At 47.0% G+C, this 19349-nt stretch overlaps 1 protein-coding gene across 4 annotated transcripts in view; it reads right to left on the bottom strand.

Moving 5' to 3' along the window:
- FLVCR2 (FLVCR heme transporter 2) overlaps positions 1–14195 on the bottom strand; it is a 58483-nt gene extending 44288 nt beyond the window's left edge. The window contains exons 1-2 of one of the 4 annotated variants that reach the window (XM_032482416.1): positions 14114–14195; positions 12292–12397 (exon numbers count right to left, since the gene is read on the bottom strand). Coding sequence is in view for 3 of the 4 variants with exons in the window: in XM_032482414.1 (XP_032338305.1) it covers positions 6426–7073 (648 nt within the window). In the remaining variant the exon portion in view is untranslated. Of the gene's footprint in view, positions 1–6425; positions 7466–12291; positions 12398–14113 lie in introns of those variants that run through there. The other 3 variants (XM_032482415.1, XM_032482414.1, XM_006184464.3) reach the window with 3 other exon arrangements.
- Positions 14196–19349: the final 5154 nt, after the last annotated feature.

The following is a 19349-nucleotide window of genomic DNA, read 5'->3' as shown; positions in this document are numbered from 1 at the left end:
TCTTCAAAGAGAGAATTAAGGAGCCAGACTGTTAAGAGCAGAGGGACAGGATGGGAGGGAACAAGAGACAGGCTGGATAGGAAGGGTGAGGGAGAAGGGGTCCTGGAATGCTAAACTGAAGACTTAGATTTGATTCCATGGAATGGTCAGACACCTCAAGAATGCCCGCCAAGGCCAAGATATATGGCAGGCCAGGCCAACCAGAGCCTCCTCCAGTGCCCTGAGTTGAAGGTCAAAGAAACAGAAGGATTAGGAGCATCTGCCTTGGTTCCACCTCACAGACCTTCAGGGCTTCCCCTGCCACACCCCACCCCCAGGGCTTCCAGTATGTTTTCAGAACCTTAAGTGAATCAGAATTATGAGCCCTGCCCCAAGCTCCTTCTCCCCTCAATCTGAAGAATTAAGTGGCTCAGATCTCAACTGCATCCACCTAGTCATATAGTAAAGCACCCGGGCAAGAACGTGGCTCCAAGCAGGAAGGTACCTTCCCATGGCACACTGGTCCTCTCTCCCAGGGATTTCAAAGTCTCACCACTAGCCTCACCTGAGAAGTCAATTGAAAATACAGGAGCCTGGGCCCCTCCCCTAGAGAGTCTGATTAGAAAGCCCATGTGGGACCCAGGAGTCTGTATTGTGTCCCAGCCCCCTGAGTGAGGGGAATGGTGACCATTTTGGTGGGGCATGGGCTAGTTCCCTCCCAGGTGTCGCCAGCCTCTGAGCTCATCCGCCTGCCCGAATCTTTGGTGAGGGCTTTGAGACAAAGGAGAAAGCAGAACTGGAATCCAGTTCCACTTTACCTTCTCCAGAAGTCTCACACTAGAAGTCTCACCTGATCCACAAGTTCAGAACATGGAATATAATAATAATAAACTTTTGAATTTTATCCACATTTAAAAACAGATTGCACAAGCCAGACACAGAGTGACAAATATTGCATGATTCCAGTGACATGAGGTATCTAGAACAGGCAAATTCAGAGGCAGAAAGTAGAACAGAGGTTACTAGAGGCTGCGTTGGGGGGGGGTTATTTCATGGGTACAGAGTTGTTGGAGATGGTAAAAAAGTTTTGGGTATAGACAGTGGTAATGATTATACACTGTGAAATTAATGCCACTGAATGCAACAATTATAAATACGTTGTGTCTATTTTACCACAATTAAAAAAAAAAACAAATTTCACACAAAAATCTGGATTTCTGGATCTCTTTAAAGAAAAACCAAATGACACACCCTGACAACACTGGGTCCTGCTGGTTATATGAATGGCTGGCAGGGGCGCAGGCAGCTGTCATCTGTAGATGGGACATGTGCTCTCACAGATGCCATGACCCCACCACACTCCAATGTCACTTTTCCTTTGTCACATTTCTATGACTTGCCTGCCCCCACAAGCACCCCACCCTTCTCAGTTCAGTCACCACTAGCCTCGCTCTATTCTCCTAAGCCCCTGCCTAGTCCTCTCTCCCAGTGCAGAAGGGGAGGCCAGCAAGGGACCAGCCACGTGGGTTATCATTGTGTCCTTTGACAATGATAACCATCGAAAGTGCAAAGGAGCTGGCCTTCACCTCCCCAGACTTCACTCAGATCTTGAAAGGTCTCTGATATTCAAACATCCAGAACGATAAACCTGGACTTAAACACATGCAAGTGCCCATGATCTGAAACAAGATGAGGCTGCCTACCCGCCTCATGACCTTGACTCTTGAGTCAGCTTCAGAAATACCTGGCCTCTCCGGGTGAGACATGATCAGCCAGCCCAGCAAATGCAACCTCCCCCAGACAGGCTCACTTTCCCAGAGCCCATGTTTATCTGCTAGAATCTGATTTCCAAATGCCTGACATATGATGGGGTTCAGGACATGCAATCCCCAAATACGGCACCTTGGCATAATGAATATTTTAAGCTGGAGGAGTTTGAGAGAATTGAGAAACAGGAAAGTCACTCTGACCTCCTTTCCTTCCACCTCTACTTCCCCGAAAGAAGCCTTAAAATTCTCTTGTGGGAGGTTCCCTCCTTGTACCTAGATGAAGGGGGCAGCCTTCTCTCTGAAGGCAAAGGGACATGCCTCTGAAACTCCTGACAAACAGGCCTTGCTCGGTTCCCTCTAGTTCACCACAGTGACCTCACTCCTTAACCTGTCCTCCCGCCACGACTGTCTGCTTGCCATCAAATCTGGCGCAAAAGTGCTCAAGTCTAACTGTTTCTTCATTGTCTTATGAAGGCTTCCCTGTCATCTAATACTTATATTAACTAGTTCCGGATGATTTTCTCCTGTTCATCTGACTTTGTCAGTTTAATTTTTTTTCTTTTTTTTTTTCCCCCCAGGGGGAGGTAATTAGTTACACTTTTTTATTTATTTAATTGATGGAGGTACTGGGGATTGAACCCAGGACCTCCTGCAGGCTAGGCATACACTCAACCACTGAGCTATACCTCCCCACTGCCATCAGTTTAATTTTCAAATGGGGACTCTAAGAGAGTCAGTGGAACTTCTTCCTCCCCTACAAACAGCATCAGTGTTCCACGCCTGCTGGGAAATGTGGCTAGTCTCTAAGTGTAACATACATGCTGATTTCAAAGACTCACTGTGAAAAAAGAATGAAAAACAGCTTCCTAGTAATTTTACTATGCTGATCACATGTTGAGATAATAACTTGGATATATTGAGGTAAATATAGTACTACAACTAATTTCACTTATTCTTTTTACTTTAAAAAGTTTACATTTTACCTATTTTTAATGTGGCTACTAGAAAATTTAGTTGTATATGTGGCGTGCATCTGTGGCTTTCATTCTATTTCTACTGGATATTTTCCACAGCCCAGCTGTGGCTGCTACAAAATTCATTCTGTAAGATTACTGTATTTTCTTTACCTTGAAAAGAAACTTATTCTCTCTAGACTTTTTCTGGGTGGCGCTGTGCTAGGAGTAGCCCAAGGGGCCTAGAGGAAGTCCCCTCTGGTCTCAGCGCTGGAGGCTCCTCACTGGAGCTACAGCTGCCTTGAAGTTCTCTTCCGGCTCCCACATCTCTCTCGCCCTGTGCCACCAAGCCGTCACCAGACTCTCACACACGGCTCTCTTCCCAGCCTTGCTCAATAACAATGTGTCCTCAGCACTCAAACCCCGCACAGATCATTTTCCCTGGAAACAATGGAACCAGTGTTGCTAAACACTGCCAGGCTGTCAGCACCTGTGCCATGGACACAGGGAGGCACCTCAGCTGTGGTCCAAGACTCCCTGCCCTCTCTCACCCCAGCTCAGGACTCACTGGTTCTTTTCCCCAGAGCCTGGAGCCCCACCTTCCTGAGGCTCTCCCTGCTGGGCTCAGAGAGCCAGAACCAGCCCTCCGCAAGGCAGCCGGTGAAAGGCAATCCCAGTGCCTGGAGCTTCAAAACAGATGGCAGGTGCTAGCTCTCAAATTCAGGAGACACTACTGGACACTATCACCACTGACAACCCACAATCCTCAAGACACAGGGTTAAAACTTGAAACTCAAAATCCTGCCTTATTATTATTATTATTATTTTAATATATGCTTCATCCACATGAAGACTCAACAATGGCCCACTGACATGGGCTTTGGAGGTGGAGTTACCTCAAACCTCGTTTGCAGCTTTCAGCACCTGTAGGGCACTGGATAAAGTTGCTTCATTTACCGGGGTCTCAAGTTCCTCACCTGTAACAATAGGGGCAAATCTGCCCACCCCACCTCAAAGCGCTGGAAAAAGGAAAATAATGGATGACAAAGTACTTTGCACATCATGGCAGGATTCTGTAGCTAGTTTCCATTTGCTCATTTTGTATGTACTGATTATCTAATAAAGCCAGATTAGCCCACCCTGAAAAAAGAAAAGTACTTTGCACATAATAGGTGTTTGATAGAGATTAGCCTCCTTCCCCTTCAATCTTCCTGTACCGTTACACAGAGAAGATACTAAAAACCTTGTGGAGAACTGGAAACAAATCCTCAATACTCTTATCTGGTTGTGTGTGTGTGTGTTTTTCTTAATCCGAATTTTGGTGTCTGGTACAAAAACTTTGCGAAGGTATGGATTATCTTTGCAGCCCTAACAAGGAGTCTGGCAAAAGCAAGAGCTGGGTAAATGCATGAATGAAGGAATGAATGTTGGATGTAGGCAAGCAGAAGCTGGTGCCTTGTGGAGCACGTCAGAAGCACTAGGAGAGAGGGGTCAGAATCACCAGGGCACAGGGGTTTTGCTGTTAAGTGTGAAGTCTGGGGACACGAAGAGTTACTCTGTGGAAGGATGTGTGTGATCTACTTAGATCGCTTTGTGGAGCCTTTTTTTCCTAAGCAGCAAAGCTCAAGGTGTTCTGTTAATATTTCTCCTCCATTCAGCCATGCTTTACACAGAAAGAAAGGTTAAAACACAAGCCAAGAACCAAACACTGTCATCTCTATGTGAGGGAGCATGAACAATTCAGCTTTTCATCATTTTTGGTTTTGTTTCATTTGTTTTATTTTACCACTTAACTTTTTGCAGAGGGAGTTATTTAGGTTTGTTTATTTTATTTTTATTATTTTTTTAAATGGAGGTACAGGGGATTGAACCCAGGACCTTGTGCATGTTAAGCATTGCTCTACCACTGAGCAATACCTCCCAATCTCATTTTTTTTTTTTGAAGTTAGCACAGTGAGTAAGCCTAAAAGACCAAATTAAATTGATGTCTCCGTGATACAAAAATATACTGTCAGGGTGTTTTTAAGTGTAAAACTCTTAACATTTTCTGACCTGGGTGGGGAGTATGGGTGGGTAATGAGTAATTATTCTTACTAAATTGTAAAGATATATGTGGAGTTAAGTTCTCTCATAGGTGTGTGAGGAGGAGGTCTGAAAATGTATTCGTTTATGCTCCACGGTTAAAAAAAAGTATTCAATTCTCTGATCTCACCAAGCCACCAGAGGGCCTGGTTAGCTCTCCTGCCCTCCCCAAACATTGGCTTTGGGAATGTCTGAATCCTGTTGGGGCTGTGAATAAGGAGATTTAACTCTCTGGAAGCTTGAAAAATCCTACCATCACTCCCCAGCTTAACCCTCCTATAAAGGAAAAATCCAACAATGTCAAACCTGCCAGCAGAGCTTCAATAGAGATGTTCAAATCCACCATCACATCACCTTCAAGGACAGGGGGCTGGTAAATGTCACCCTCAGTACCTATTTCTGACTTGCCGTGAACAAAAACATCCAATTGTCTCATCCGCAGCCCTAAAATCAATTCCGTCTTTAGAACACTCAAACCCACAGGTGAAAGAAAACGAGGTGAAGGATTCTATGTTGCCTGTTTGTGTTAAAGAAGGCCTGTCTGATGCTTTGACTGACTGCTTACACTATTACTCAAGTGGTAAGACTTACTGGCTTGCAAAAATTTAGCTCAAGTTACCTTCCAGGTGGCGAAATGGAACAGAAAGAAAATTCGTCTTTAGAGAAGTTCAGAAATTTCTGACCCAAATAAGAACTTTCTAAACGAAAGCTTAAATTTTCTAAATGCAAGGAACAGGTAAGAGAAAATAGGCCAATAAGAACTAAGGGTTACTGGCCATTTGTTAAATGTGTAACCACAACTGCATGCGCTTGGGAAGAAGTGAGAGCCCAGGCAGTGGTCCAGATAAAGACAGACCCCACAAAGAGTTGCTTCAAATATTTGGAGAAGGCAATCAGATTCATAACATGCCCAGCGTTCTGGGTCATAATCACATTGAGATAAAAATAATTTTTCTCCTTCCAAAATGAAGACACAGAAAGGATTAAGATATGAGCTTCCCAGGCCTTTCCAAGGTTTCTGGGCCTTGGAAATTCAGAGCAAGATTTCTACTCCATCCTGCTGGACTTGGCTCTAACCCTCAGGGGAGGAGGTTGGCACACTGTCCCCACTGTCCTGGCTTCAGCTGAGCATAAAAGAAGGTGAGAGCATTGCCAAACATCACCAGGGCACAGCTCTGCCACTCCATGTGGTGCAGGAGATGCTGCACTCTAGGAAACCTGGTTGGACAGGCAAAAACCACCTGCCAAATTCTGATGACACAGAATATCTGACGCCCAGGGGCTGCGCCCGCAGAAAGAACAGCTTTCATGAAACCACAGGTCCAAGCTGGTGAAGAAAGTTCAGGAATGAGATCATAAAAACAGCCTGTGTTTCAGAAGTATGCTTTCTGCTGGCAAAGGAGAAACTGTGGGTGACAGAATAAATCTCCTCCTTTTGTTTCTCCCACTTCTCTTACCCGGTCACCCAGTCACAATCACTCACTCACACTATCAGTCACGCCCAGCCACAGTCACCTAGAGTCACAAACACTGTTGAAGTCAGAAAACTACAGTGTCCACACAGTGGCAGAGTTGGATACAATGAACCCTCAGCCCCACAAAGATGCCCCTTCCTTTGAACACTGCAAACTCCTCTACCCACCTGATTGCCAAAGACAGCTATGGAGCAGGCTGTGGACACCTCATTAGCCCCGAACCAGACGGAAGCAATGCGGGAGGGCATACCCAGGATGAAGACCTGGGCCACGGAGCAGATGACCTGGCCCAGTACAGTGACGGGGAAGAGATGTGGCTTCAGGCTGCCCAACTTCACCCAGGCCCCCAGGCAGTTGAGAGCAGAGCCGGTGAGGGCGATGGTGCGCAGGCCGAATTTCTCCAGGAGCCAGGCCACTGGCAGCAGCAGAGGGATGTAGGTCAGCATGTAGCACATGGACAGCCAGTCGATGGCAAAGGCACTGACCCCGTAGAAGTTCATGAAGATGTTATTAATGGAACCGTACTGGATCCACTGGAAGGCGTTGCACATGGAGTAGCAGCTAAACACCAGGACCACCGCCCACCGGCGCTTGCTCACTTTGATCACGCTAAGGTCCTCGGGGCCCGAGCTACCGGGATGGGCCAAGCCACTGGGCTGAGCCAAGGTACTGGGGTGGGCCGAACTGCTGGGGTACACAGAGACGCTGGGGTGGATGGAGACGCTGGGGTGGGCCGAGACGCTGGGGTTCTCTCCGAGTGCTGACTGCGAAGGGGTGCCATCGCGCTCCTGTTGGTTGGGATCTTCATTCACCATGACCTCAGCCTCTCCTGGCGCTTTAGACAGGTGCTGAGGACTCTGGTACACTTAAGGGACAAATGGCCTCGGCTGGTCCCCTAGAGCCGACGTGGCACTTGCCCTGGTCCGCCCCAGAATAAACGGAGTCCGGACCCTAAGTAAAAGCCGCGAGTGGGGCTCCCTGCGCTCAGCCCCAGGCTTCTGCTCCCGCTTGGCTGTGACCTCCTCTGTCCCTGACCGCTATCCCCTAGGCCGGTCGCAGACGTCTCAGCCCTTTCCCGGCCGCCGGTGCCTGCAGGTCTCCCAAGGCGTTTCCGCCACTTTCAGCCCCTCGGTCCGGGAAGAGTTCTCTCCCGGTGCAGTCACTTTGCTGGACTCCGATCGCTCCCGGGCCTGCTTGGGGCCTCGCCCCCTCCGGCGCACGTGACCGCCCCGCCCCCGTTCCTCCTACCCACCCCCCCAGCCCCCACCCCTCCTGACTCCTGCCTTCTCCAGCCGCTGGCCTGACAGCCACAGTTGTTTCGCCACAACTTGCGGGTGCATTCCTCCCCCACGCCCCGGGCGCCATGGAAACCACCCGGTGAACCCCCACCCGTGCACTGCCTTTCAAATTCATTTGCCCCCTCCCGGGGGACTCCGCTAGAAATTCTCCTCCACCTTCCGAGGTAACTCTCAACATTGAGTCTCCTCGGTGCCGATACTCAATCACTGCTCGCGCACACGGATGCCCAGCGCCTCCAAACTGCTCTGTTGTTTCCAAGAGGGCTTCCCGACTTTCCCCCTTGCCTGGGCTCCCCGTCCCTTGCTGGACTTGCGGTATAAAGGGAGATGTTGTAGGTTTCCCGAGCCGGGTGCTTCCTGGGATAAAGGGAAGTTGCGGAAAACTCGCTTCGCTCGTTGCTTTCCGTGGGGACGAGTCTTGTATTGGGGCACTCAGATTTGAACCTGTCCCGTGGGGCTCGTCTTTCCTGACGGATCCCCGGGCGGCGTCCTAGGCGAGGACCTGAGAGTGGAGGGGAGAGGGGAGTGCGGAGACACAGCAGCGGTTTTGCGGGGAAATGCCCGGCACCGCGCTGGCTCGGGGCTTAGGCTCCAAGTGGACTCGGCACCCACGTAGCCTTAGGCTGCCACCTGCTGGTCGCAGCCCCTTCCGGACAGCAAGCCCTCAAGCTCTGCCTTCAGAAAGTCAGGCCTGCACTGATCCATTTCAGCCCAGGGGAGAGATAAGAGCCCAGAGTCTCCCTGAGTTCAAACACCGGCTGAGCTACTCCTAAGCGTGATCTATAAATTAAGATATTCCACCTCTCTGTGCCTCAGTTTCTCGTAATATCTGTAAAATAGGGACGATGAAATACTAGTACTGACTTTGCAGTGTTGTTTTCAGTTTTGAATGAGTTCACACTTGAGAGCACCTGGAAAATTCCTGGCAGATAGTAAGCACTCTGAGTGTCTGTCATCCTAACAATTAAAAAGCATCATTTGTGTTGCGCTAAACATGCTTCCTGTATTAGCTCATTTAAGCATCACAAAAATTCTGTGATGTAAGTGCTATTGCTTGTCTGCATTTTATAGATCTGAGGCTCCAGAAGTAAAGTAACTTCTTACTTAAAGTCTCAGGTGGCCAAAAGAGCCATAATTCTCATTCTCCTGTTCATTCAAGCTACAGTCTAGCTACTCAAGCACAGTCTGGGGACAGCAGTATGGGCATCCCCTGGAAGCTTGTCACAAAGGCAGAAGCCCAGGCTCAGCCTGGACCTGCTGAATTAGAGGCTGCATTTTAAAAGATCTCCAGGTGATTCGTTTGTTTGACCATTAAAGAGCCACTGGGTGCCAGTGCTTTCTTGTCTTTTCTTTTTTAATTCTTGACCAAAAATGAATTTAAACCTCACTGGGATTAAATGGGACTGTGATTCTCAACTTGGGTTGCACATTAAAATCACCTGACACTACCCAAAGCAATCTACAGTTTTAATGTGATCCCCAAATTACCCATGACATTTTCCACAGAACTAGAATAAATAATCCTAAAATTTATATGGGATCACAAAAGACCTAGAATTGCCAAAGCAATAGTGAAGAAAAAGAATGAAGCTGGAGGAATAACCCTCCCAGACTTCAGACAATAATACAGAGCTACAGTAATCAAAACAGTGTGGTACTGGCACAAACACAGACATATAGATCAATGGAACAGAATAGAGAGTCCAGAAATAAGCTCACAGACTTATAAAAAATTAATCTTTGACAAAGGAGGCAAGAATATACAATGGAGAAAAGACAGTCTTTTTAGCAAGTGGTGTTCGGAAAACTGGACAGCCACATGTAAATCAATGAAGTTAGAGTACTCTCTCACACTTCACACAAAAATAAACTCAAATGGCTTAAAGACTTAAGTATAAGACAAGACGACTATAAACCTCTTAGAAGAAAACAGGCAAATATCTTCTGACATAAATCTTAGCAATTCTCCTATGGCAGTCTACCCAGGCAATAGAAATAAAAGCAAAAATAAACAAATGGGACCTAATTAAACTTTGCACAGCAAAGGAAACCATAAGAAAAAAAAAAAGACAACCTATGGAATGGGATAATATATTCACAAATGATGTGACTGACAAAAGTTTAATTTCCAGAATATATAAACAGCTCATACAACTTAACAACAAACAAATAAACAAACGAAAAAAAAAAAAACAAACCCAACCCAATCCAAAAATGGGCAGAAGACTTAAACAAGCAATTCTCCAGTGAAGACATATGAATGGCCAATAGGCACATGAAAATATGCTTAGTATTGCTAATTATCAGAGTAATGCGTATCAAAACTACAATGAGGTATCACCTCACACCAGTCAGAATGGCCATCATTAAAAAGTCCACAAACAGTAATTGCTGGAGACGGTGTGGAGAAAAGGGAATCCCCCTACACTGTTGGTGGGAATGTAGTTTGGTGCAGCTACTATGGAAAACAGTATGGAGATTCCTCAAAAGACTGAAAATAGACTTACCATATGATCCAGCAATCCCACTCCTGGGCATATATCTGGAGGGAACTGTCATTTCAAAAGCTACATGCACCCCAATGTTCATAGCAGCACTATTTACAATAGCCAAGACATGGAAGCAACCTAAATGTCCATCGACAGATGACTGGGTAAAGAAGCTATAGTATATTTATACAGTGTAATACTACTCAGCCATTAAAAAGAATAAAATAATATCATTTGCAGCAACATGGATGGACCCAGAAGTCATTATTCTAAGTGAAATAAGCCAGAAAGAGAAAGAAAAATAGTATACGATATCACTTATGTGTGGAATCTAAAAAAAGAAAAAAGAAGACTAATGAACTTATCTACAAAACAGAAACAGACTCACAGACATAGTAAACGATCTCATGGTTATCAAGGGGAAAGAAGGTGGGAAGGGATAAACTGGGAGCTTCAGATTTGCAATTATTAACTAGTATATACAAAATATATAAACAACAAGTTTCTTCCATATAGCACAGGGAACTATATTCAATATCTTGTAGTAACCTATAATGAAAAAGAATATGAAAAAGAATATATGTATGTATATGTATGACTGAAACATTATGCTGTACACCAGAAACTGACATATTGTAAACTGACTTATACATCAGTTAAAAAAAAATCATGAGGGGAATTCTTCAAATTTCCAATGCCTCTACCACATCCCAAATCAGGATCTCAGAGAGCGGACCCCAGCATCTGCATGTTTAAAAGCTCCCCAGGTGACCTCAACTTGCTGCCAAGTTGGAGCACCCCTAGTGGGGTTAGAACCACTGGTTCCCAGGTAAGGGAAAATTGCTTGGAGGCACCATCCACCCTTTTTTTTTTTTTTTTTTGGTAGAAATGATAAGTTCTTGGATTATAATGAAATGTTTGAAGAGGGAACTTACACCTATCTAATAACTTCTACATTAATTTAATATCCCCAATTCTCAAAATTCCAACCGTGTTTTCCATTTTTCTCCAGGGAACACAGAACCTTTATTCTCTTGGAAAACCTCTCGAGACCTCTCACTGTTCCTTTCCCTAGGTTATCACGGTCCTCTCTCAAATGTCTGCAGATATATTTGTAACTTCATTTTACAGATATGGGAACTGAGGCCCAGAGAATCAGAGTGTGTTATCAGAGTTCCACAGTTAATGAGCATCAGAACAAGCAACAATGAGACAGGTTTCCCCAGTTCCCTTCCACACACATCTCCTATCTGCTCCTCTGGGGCAATGCTTCACTTTGGTGACAGTCGCAAGGGGTCTAATCTGGGATTCCAAGTGATATGTGGAGTTTCCTTTTGTGTGGAGTAAAGTTGGGTCTACTGTGAGCTCTGGATTCAGGCTACTCAGGACATGAAGCTCTGTTCTGCTATTATGAGCTTTGGGATCTTGGGCCAGTTGCTTTACCTGTCTAGCCTTCCGTTTCAGAATCTGTAAAATCAGGATTAAAACCTCTGCCTCATAAGGTGGTTGTGAAAATTAAGATTATGTGTCAATTGTTTTCAATAATGATATTCTGGCAGCCACCTGGGTGGTGCTGTCTCTTGGCTGATTTCCACCAGGGGGAGGACAGGTATACTAATGTCAGGTAGATTTTACCTTGAGAGAAATATTCTGTATTAGTCTATTGAAGAAACATTTATTGAGCATCTTACTATATATTTTATCTATTTATCAGTATGTTCCATCTATACCTACTGATAGGTACACCTTGAAGGAGAAGGAGAAATACATTTTAGGGATTTCTTCCTGAAAAGGGGCCTGGTTCCGGGTTCCATCCCAGTGGACTCCTCCAGGAGCTGGAGGGAACCACTGGACTTGAACTCAGGCTTTCCTGGCTCTCTACAGAAAGATGGCAAAGTCTGCCCCCTAGAGGCCAACAACTACTCCTGCCAGTAGGAGCGGAACTTGAAGTCCAAATGTCACACAGCCTTATTAATTGCTTACTATCATCTCAACAGGGGCTGTAGATGTGGGAGCTTGGAGTATATGGAGCACATGGGAAGTCTAAATTGCAAATGAATCAGGTTGAGACCTTGGATTAGTCCCCCCTTAAAAAATACGGACACTTGGAATTTATAAAACTATTGCTCTTACAAATCTTGTATGTGTAGTTTACATGTGTAATAATACTGCATACTCACCAACCCCCTGTCTTCCTTACTTCCCGCATTTGTCATATATTCCAACTCCGAAGCGCTTGTACATACCTCTGCACACCAGGAACCTTGAGTGAGGGAAGCTCCACTGCACGTGCTCTCAATCCCTGTCCGGAGACATGAGTTGAATTCCAGATCACTACGGAATTTCAGAAAACTGGGACAAAGAGGAGATCTAATGAGTTTTCAGAAAGGTAAGGACAGGTTTCATAAAACATTCTCTTTTTAAATTTTTTTATACTTGGGGAGAAACTAGGTTTGTTTATTTATTTATTTTTAGAGGACCTACTGGAGATTGAACCCAGGACCTCGTGTATGCTAAGCCTGTGCTCTACAACTTGAGGTATACCCTCTCCCCTCATCAAACATTTTCAAGAGAAGAGGTACAGAATGTCATCAGGTTGTCATCAAGCCTGGAACCTGGAAGTCAGTAGAACAATCAACGTCTTCTGAAGGAGAATCACTTCCTGCCTAGTTATAGAAAAGAATCAAAGATTTTCAGACAAGCAAAGTTCTTAAAAAGGTACTGGTGTATCTTCTAGGGAAGTGGCTAGAGTATGTGCTCCACCAAAACCAGGGAGGAAACTTGGAGAGAGTAAGATGGAGGAAACTGGAACTCCAACACATGGGCAGGTAATGGGAATCACCAAGATGCTGGTAAAGGAACAGCCCAGGTGGACAGCGATGAGCCAGCCATAGCAACAGCCTGTTCAGTTGGAAGCTGATCGGCGACTCCAGGAAAAATTCATCAGGCAGATGACACTGACAAAATTGGGTTTGAAATTACTGAGAGGTGGCTTTACAGAATTGGGAGAGAATTAGGGTTTGGACTGATAAGTACCACAAATATAAATAAATAAATGGGGGGGGGCAATTTTAACTCCAGTGGAATATAAAAAGCTACAGAGGAAAGGGGAACAAAATCATGGTTATCTTAAGTCACCCAGCTGTGAACGGCATGAACACAACCATAATACTGTGAAGACTGAAAGTTGATATAACTATACTGGGAGGATGGGGGAATGGGATGTGGGCTCATGTGTGTGGTGGAGAGGAGGGTTGGGTAAACAGAGAGAAATCTTTGCCTGCCATATTGGAAAGTCAATGGATAATGTCTAACATGGATGTTGGACAAAATCAGAAAGTACCAATATATCCATGTTATTTAAAGCCATGCAGGGAAATACCAAAAAAATCATCTATTAATGCCTGAAAGTAGTTGCCTCAGAAGAGCAGGAAAGCAAGTAAGCCATGACATGTTCGATATATGACTATTTGATTCTTTAAACTACATATAACTTTGGTTTGTTTAAAAAAAAAACTCTACAATTTAAATATGGAATCAAATTGAATGGAGATGGACTGCTTCACCGAGGCCCACAGGTGATGTCAGGGGTGTGGTCAGTTCCATCCTGGACTTTGTAATGTTGATGCTAAAGTGAACACTCAAGACTCCAACCCTGGAGCCTCAGGGAAGCCTCTTCAGTCCAGCTGTGTCCTCCAAATTTGTGCTGGGGTGTCACCTCAGAAAAGTGAGTGTGTGGTCAGGGGCCCTGTTACCCATACCCAAGTCTAGACCCTTCTCTGACCTTCCGTCTGCCTCTAGTGACTTTCATGCTTGTAGACTCTGTGTGGGTCTAATCCCTTCTATTTATGACTCACTTCTGCCCCAGCATCCAGAGGCCATGCCCAGGCCCGTTTCTCGCCTGGAAGCCGTAATGTCAATGAATAGCTCCACCAGCTCCCAGTCAGCCAGACCCAAAGTGTGAGAAGCACCCATCGCTCTGTCCACTGGGTGCTGATCTCCTCACCACTTTCCCGCCTCTCCTTCCCCGTGGCCACCACCCTAGTTCAGATCCTCATGGCTTCTCACCTGGATCCTGCAACTCCCTCCTCATTGCTGCTCCACAGGACTTTCCACTTCTCTCCAGGCCCCTTCTGCCTTGAGTCCTCCAGTGGCTGCCTCTTGCTTGCAGAAGGTTCTCACTCCTTGGCTTAGCACACTGGACTTTGTGATGTCGCTCTGGCCACATCCCCCACCCCCGCCCCCTCCCACCTTTCCCTCCAGGCAGCTGGAACCACCTGCAGCTCCCTAGGAGTATTATGAACACATCATACCTGGCACCCTGCCTTCCTTCCCAATGCAGGACAAGCATCACCTCCTCCAGGAAGCCCTCCTCAGCTCTGAAGCATGATTCAGATAATTCCCTCACACCACGCACATACACCTTTGTGGTACCTCCTGTCTCATGATAGCATGAATGTTTATTTTCTTCTTTAAATCATCTATTTACACGAGTCCCTCGAGCTTATGAATCATTCCTACTCATGTTCAAACCTCGACCTCTAGCTTGCTGTCTGGCCCCTGGAAGGGACATGAAGGTGTAATTGAAGTGACTTCTGAGATGCAGTTCCTGATGTGGCCCCTCTCTGGATGGCCTCAGAATGAGTGAAAACTGGTTCAGCCCATTCTGAATCCTCACGTCTTCTCTGTTTATTGTCTTTACTCTTTCTTTTTTCTGAGGCTCCTCCCCTTGGAAGTTGCCCCCCCCCCCCATCCCCGGGCCATCACATCTCATGGAGCCCATGGTCAGGATGGTTGGTGGGCATTCCTGCACCAGGTGAATCAGTTCAGAGGGTCTCTGAGCCAGCCTTCAGGGGGATGTGAAGGCAGGGCCTGGTGAGGCCTAAGGCAGGGGGGAACCCATCCTCCTTAGAAGAGAGAACAGGATGAGAGCCTCCTCCCTGGACTTGGAGATGCCAGGCTCTGCCCTGGGTGCATCATTAAAATAGATTTTTCAGTTCCCTGGAAATGTATGGCTGTATCTAGAAAGGCCTCAAATGGTATCAGCCCTTCTCTAAGGAAAAGACCCATGCACCTGCGTCCCCTTTTGTTTCATCAAGGACTTGGATGTGTCCTTGGGTGTCCACTACACTCTTCTTCATACCTTTTTATTTGTTTTGAGTACTTCTTAATAATTAGAAAACCGAAAAAAAAAGTTGCTCCCTAAACATGAGAAAGAGCTGACTGAAAGACGCGTCAAAGAGGAAGGAGATATTAAAATGGCTCTTTTTTTTTTTTTTTGCATAATCTATAGAAAGCTCAGAGGTGCCAAGCTCTCTTTGCATAATGAGATAGAGGAACTGCATTAGCAGGGAGTTGATTACCAGGGCAACAGTTAAAAGCACACAGGGTGACAAAGCAGATGGGTGCTGGGCAGGCAGGGTTGCGTGATGCTGGAACCGCAGTGTAGAGAAGTGACAGACAGAGCCATCTGATCTGGCCCCTCGGTGTGCAGGGGTTGCTCCCAGGCTGGGAACTGTCTTCACAGTCATTCATTCATTCACACAGTCACCACTTGCAGGCCCAGTACTGGGCTGGGTGTCAGGGAAACTGACACAACAAAGATGATGGTTCTAGCTGACCGGGAATCCACAAACTAGTGGTAAGACACATGTGTGAGCAAACCATGGCGGGGTGCTGCAGTGACCGCTGGGTGGAGATCCACCCTGTTTCGTGGCTGCAATGAAGGGACCCAGAGGTGGCTGCGCAGACAGATGTTCCAACAGGATCTTGAGGGGCAGGTAAAACTCAGCCAGGCCCCGTGGCAGAGTTGGGGTCCAGTGGTGACCAAAACGGATGTGTTCCCTTCCTGCCCGCAGAGAGCTTATGGTCTAGTTGGGAGGGTGGTTGTCAATCAAACGCTCACACACATAAGTAAAATTGTGATAAATGCTGTGAGGGTTACTTGTAAGAATTTGTAAAGAAGGACCAGATCTTAGGAAAGAGGGAGAACTAAGTAAGTGAAAGAGAGGGGAAGGGCATTCCAGGCAGAGGGAACAGTATGTGCAAAATCCCTGAGCCAGGAAGGAGCACAGCCCTTTAAGGAATTAAACAAAGCCCCTGTGTCTGGAGCAGAGTGAGGGAGAGGGCAAGGCTGGAGAGAGAGGCAGCAGATGGTGCAGGCACAGTCAAGGGATTTTTGCTTTATCCTGAGAGCAAAGGGAAGCCATTGAGAGGTTTTAAGCACATGAGGGACATCATCAGTTTGTCACTTGAACAGGTTGTTCTGGCTGCTTCCTGGAGAACCCAGCTAGGGTCGGGGGTGGTGAGCATGGGGACAGAGGGACCTCCCAGGACAACGCTGTGGTCACCCAGGTGAGAATGGAGTTTGCAAACTGAACACAGGCAGGGGCAGGGGGATGGGGAGCAATGGGGAGTGAGAGCTAGGGTTGGATGGGATTGGATGAGGGAGGGGAGGCAGAGGGAGGACTCAGGGTGATGCCCTCTGGAGGGAGAGGAACAGCTTCCACCTGGAAATCTTGCAGAGAGCGTGACATTGTAAAGGAAAAGTGCCCTGTGTCGCCCTCACCCTTGCCTCCTGTTTCTCTCTCCTTCTTCCCTTAGTGGGCTGCCTCCCCTTCCTGCAGCTCCTCAGCCATTGCAAGGTCAAGAGGCCACAGAAGCTGCTTTAAATTCCAAGTGTGATTCCCATGAAAATCCAATAATCCCATTTTATGGGAAGTAAGGAATCCTGAATTCATCTTCTCATCTTTCAGTCTTTGGCATCACACCCCCTAAGACTTCAGGGCAGGGCACTTGGCTCAGGTTCACCTTAATTCTGTAAATAAATACACTAATTAGAAAGAAAAAACAAGTCCAAAATGAAGCTTGAGTATTTATAGATTCCCTTAAGTTTTACGAAGTTAATAGTTGAGTGAAGTTTTTGCAGCTGACGCCTCCGGCCGCCCTGACTCTGAGCAGACATGAAAGCGCTTCCTGGTGTCTCACGTGGGGAGGCCACGAGTGCTGACTGTCCCTCAGCTTTTTCGCTTGCCTTTTCCCTTTTACTGTTGCACTGAACGCAAAGGACAGATGCCCAACTTGAACCAGCTTAAGTGCAAAGAGAATGTGTTTTAAGAGCACGAGGGGTGCTCTCAGACTTTAAGGAGGAGCCGACCAGTGGAGGGGCAGAGGGGGCAGAGCACAGCTGAAGCCCTGGGAACCCCCCATACCGAGGGCTTGACAGTGCTCAGGGCCCTTTTCTTCTCGGAGTCTCCCTGTGGCTCAATCCATTTGAGCTGCTGTAACCAAAATACCTTACATATGACAAATTTATGTCTCACAGTTCTACAGACGGGGAGGTCCCAGGTTCTAGGAATTGGCAGATTCGATGTCTGGTGAGGCCCCCTTCCTGTTTCTGGATGGTGTCTCTTGCTGTGGTAGGAAGGGCAAGGGAGCTCTCTGGGGTCTCTTTCATAAGGGCACTAATCCCATTCATGAGGGTTCCACTCTCATGACCCAGTCACCTCCTAAAGGCCTCACCTCCTAAAACCATCACACTGGGGGTTAGGTTTCAGCATGTGAATTTTGGGTAGGGGGTAGGACACAAACAGTTCAGAGCATCCTTCATGCCTGCTTTCTTTACCTCTCTTCCTAAAGACTGGTTTTCTCCACGATGGACTTCCACCTCTTAATAGCTTCAGCTACCTGAGAAAGGCTGCCCTGATTTTCTGTCCCAAATACAAACTCCCAGATGCCCATCCCTAGATCCATCAACCATGACAATGAGGGTGAGGGAGGCCGCTCCACAGAGGCCATATTGGAGTGGAGGAGGGACAGTTCCCAGAAAGAGAGGGACAGTCCACCAGGAGATTACACCAGCAGTGCCGTCCACGACAGTTAGCTCATATGCATTGAGAATCAGGGACCTTTAAAGTGAGGTACCTAGTTCCCTACTCTCTTGCTGCTTGGAAGCACTTCCTAGTTGATAATCTCTGCTCCCTAAGTGCCCTCCACTTACTGTCTCATTCACTCCTCTCCCCCACCTTCTGCAGTAGCCAATATTATCTCCATCTTACAAGAGAAGAAGCCAAAAGTTAGAAAAGTTAAGGGATTTGTCCATGAGTACACAGCAGGGCTGCTCCCTCCTTCCCTCTGCTCAGCCCGCAGGACCTGCCTCCCGCTCCCAGCCCTCTCCCTGCCTCCCCTGCCACTGCCCGCCTTGGCCTCCGGCCTCTGCGAGCAGCCCGTCCCCTGGGGCTGGCTTGGACCTACTGCTCTCACTCCTCCTGCTGGTCTCCCTGGTTTCCTTTTCAAACACGTGCATTCAAGTAATAAAAGTGAGTTGATTTTTAAAAGGAAGTCACAGTGTAGATGGTTCATCGATGCAGCAGAAATGGTGCTGGTGGGATGTGGGTAATGACAGTTTGGAAACACCGACTTACAGAAATGGGTATAAACTCAGATGGAAATCAGCCACCAGACTTACACAGTGACAACAGCTGTGTCATGTAATTTCACTGTTGGCAAAGCCCCTCTCTCGGTGAATCAGGTAACCATGACACCAAACTACTGACACTCCCTGTTTCCATCCCCCACAGCTACCATGGCACCTGAGCCAGGACTCAGTCTTCCCTTTGTGCTTGGACCCAAAGCCTGTGAAAGAGCTTATTTCCCTCTGTATCCCAGACACTCACTCCTTTGGAAACTGACATGTCCCCAGCATCTCCATGGTGATCAAAAATCTGCTCCCAGCCAGGGTGCTGGGAAAGTCTGAGATATCAGAAAAAATCTTGAGATCCAGAAATTCCTACCTCTTCCTCTGAACATTAGTGAAAAGTGGGAGGAGGCAAGGATAGAGGGTGGTCTGGGGGTTGTGATACCCACTCATTCATTTCTTTATTGAACAAATATATCTGGAACCCTGACTACATGCCAGGCACTGGTCCAAGCACAGGGCGAGGAGTGATGAACACGTTGACAAGGCCCTGAAAGTGCTGATGTTCACAGTCCTGGGGGACCACAGTCAGTGGAGAAATGAGCGTAATACCATGCAAGGCAGCAAGACGGAGAGTAAGGTGGCCGTTAGGGCAGGCCTCTCTGAGGAGGTGACGTTTGAGCAGAAGTGAGGAAACCAGCCACATGGATATCTGGAGTGAGCGCGCCCCAGGCACAGGGGTGGGCAAAGACTCTGCAGTGGGGACAGGCTCAGAATATTCAAGGCACAGCAGGGAGGCCATGTGACTGGAGCAGAGAGACTGAAAGCGGGGGAGAGTGGGGTTCAGATGATCAGAGAGGTAGATGGGCGCCACACTGCCTGCAGTCT

This window comes from Camelus ferus, chromosome 6, assembly GCF_009834535.1.
Source record: "Camelus ferus isolate YT-003-E chromosome 6, BCGSAC_Cfer_1.0, whole genome shotgun sequence".
Classification (NCBI taxonomy): Eukaryota; Metazoa; Chordata; class Mammalia; order Artiodactyla; family Camelidae; genus Camelus; species Camelus ferus.
The sequence above is the reverse complement of the archived record's forward strand: the minus strand, read 5'-3'. Positions and strand labels throughout refer to the sequence as shown.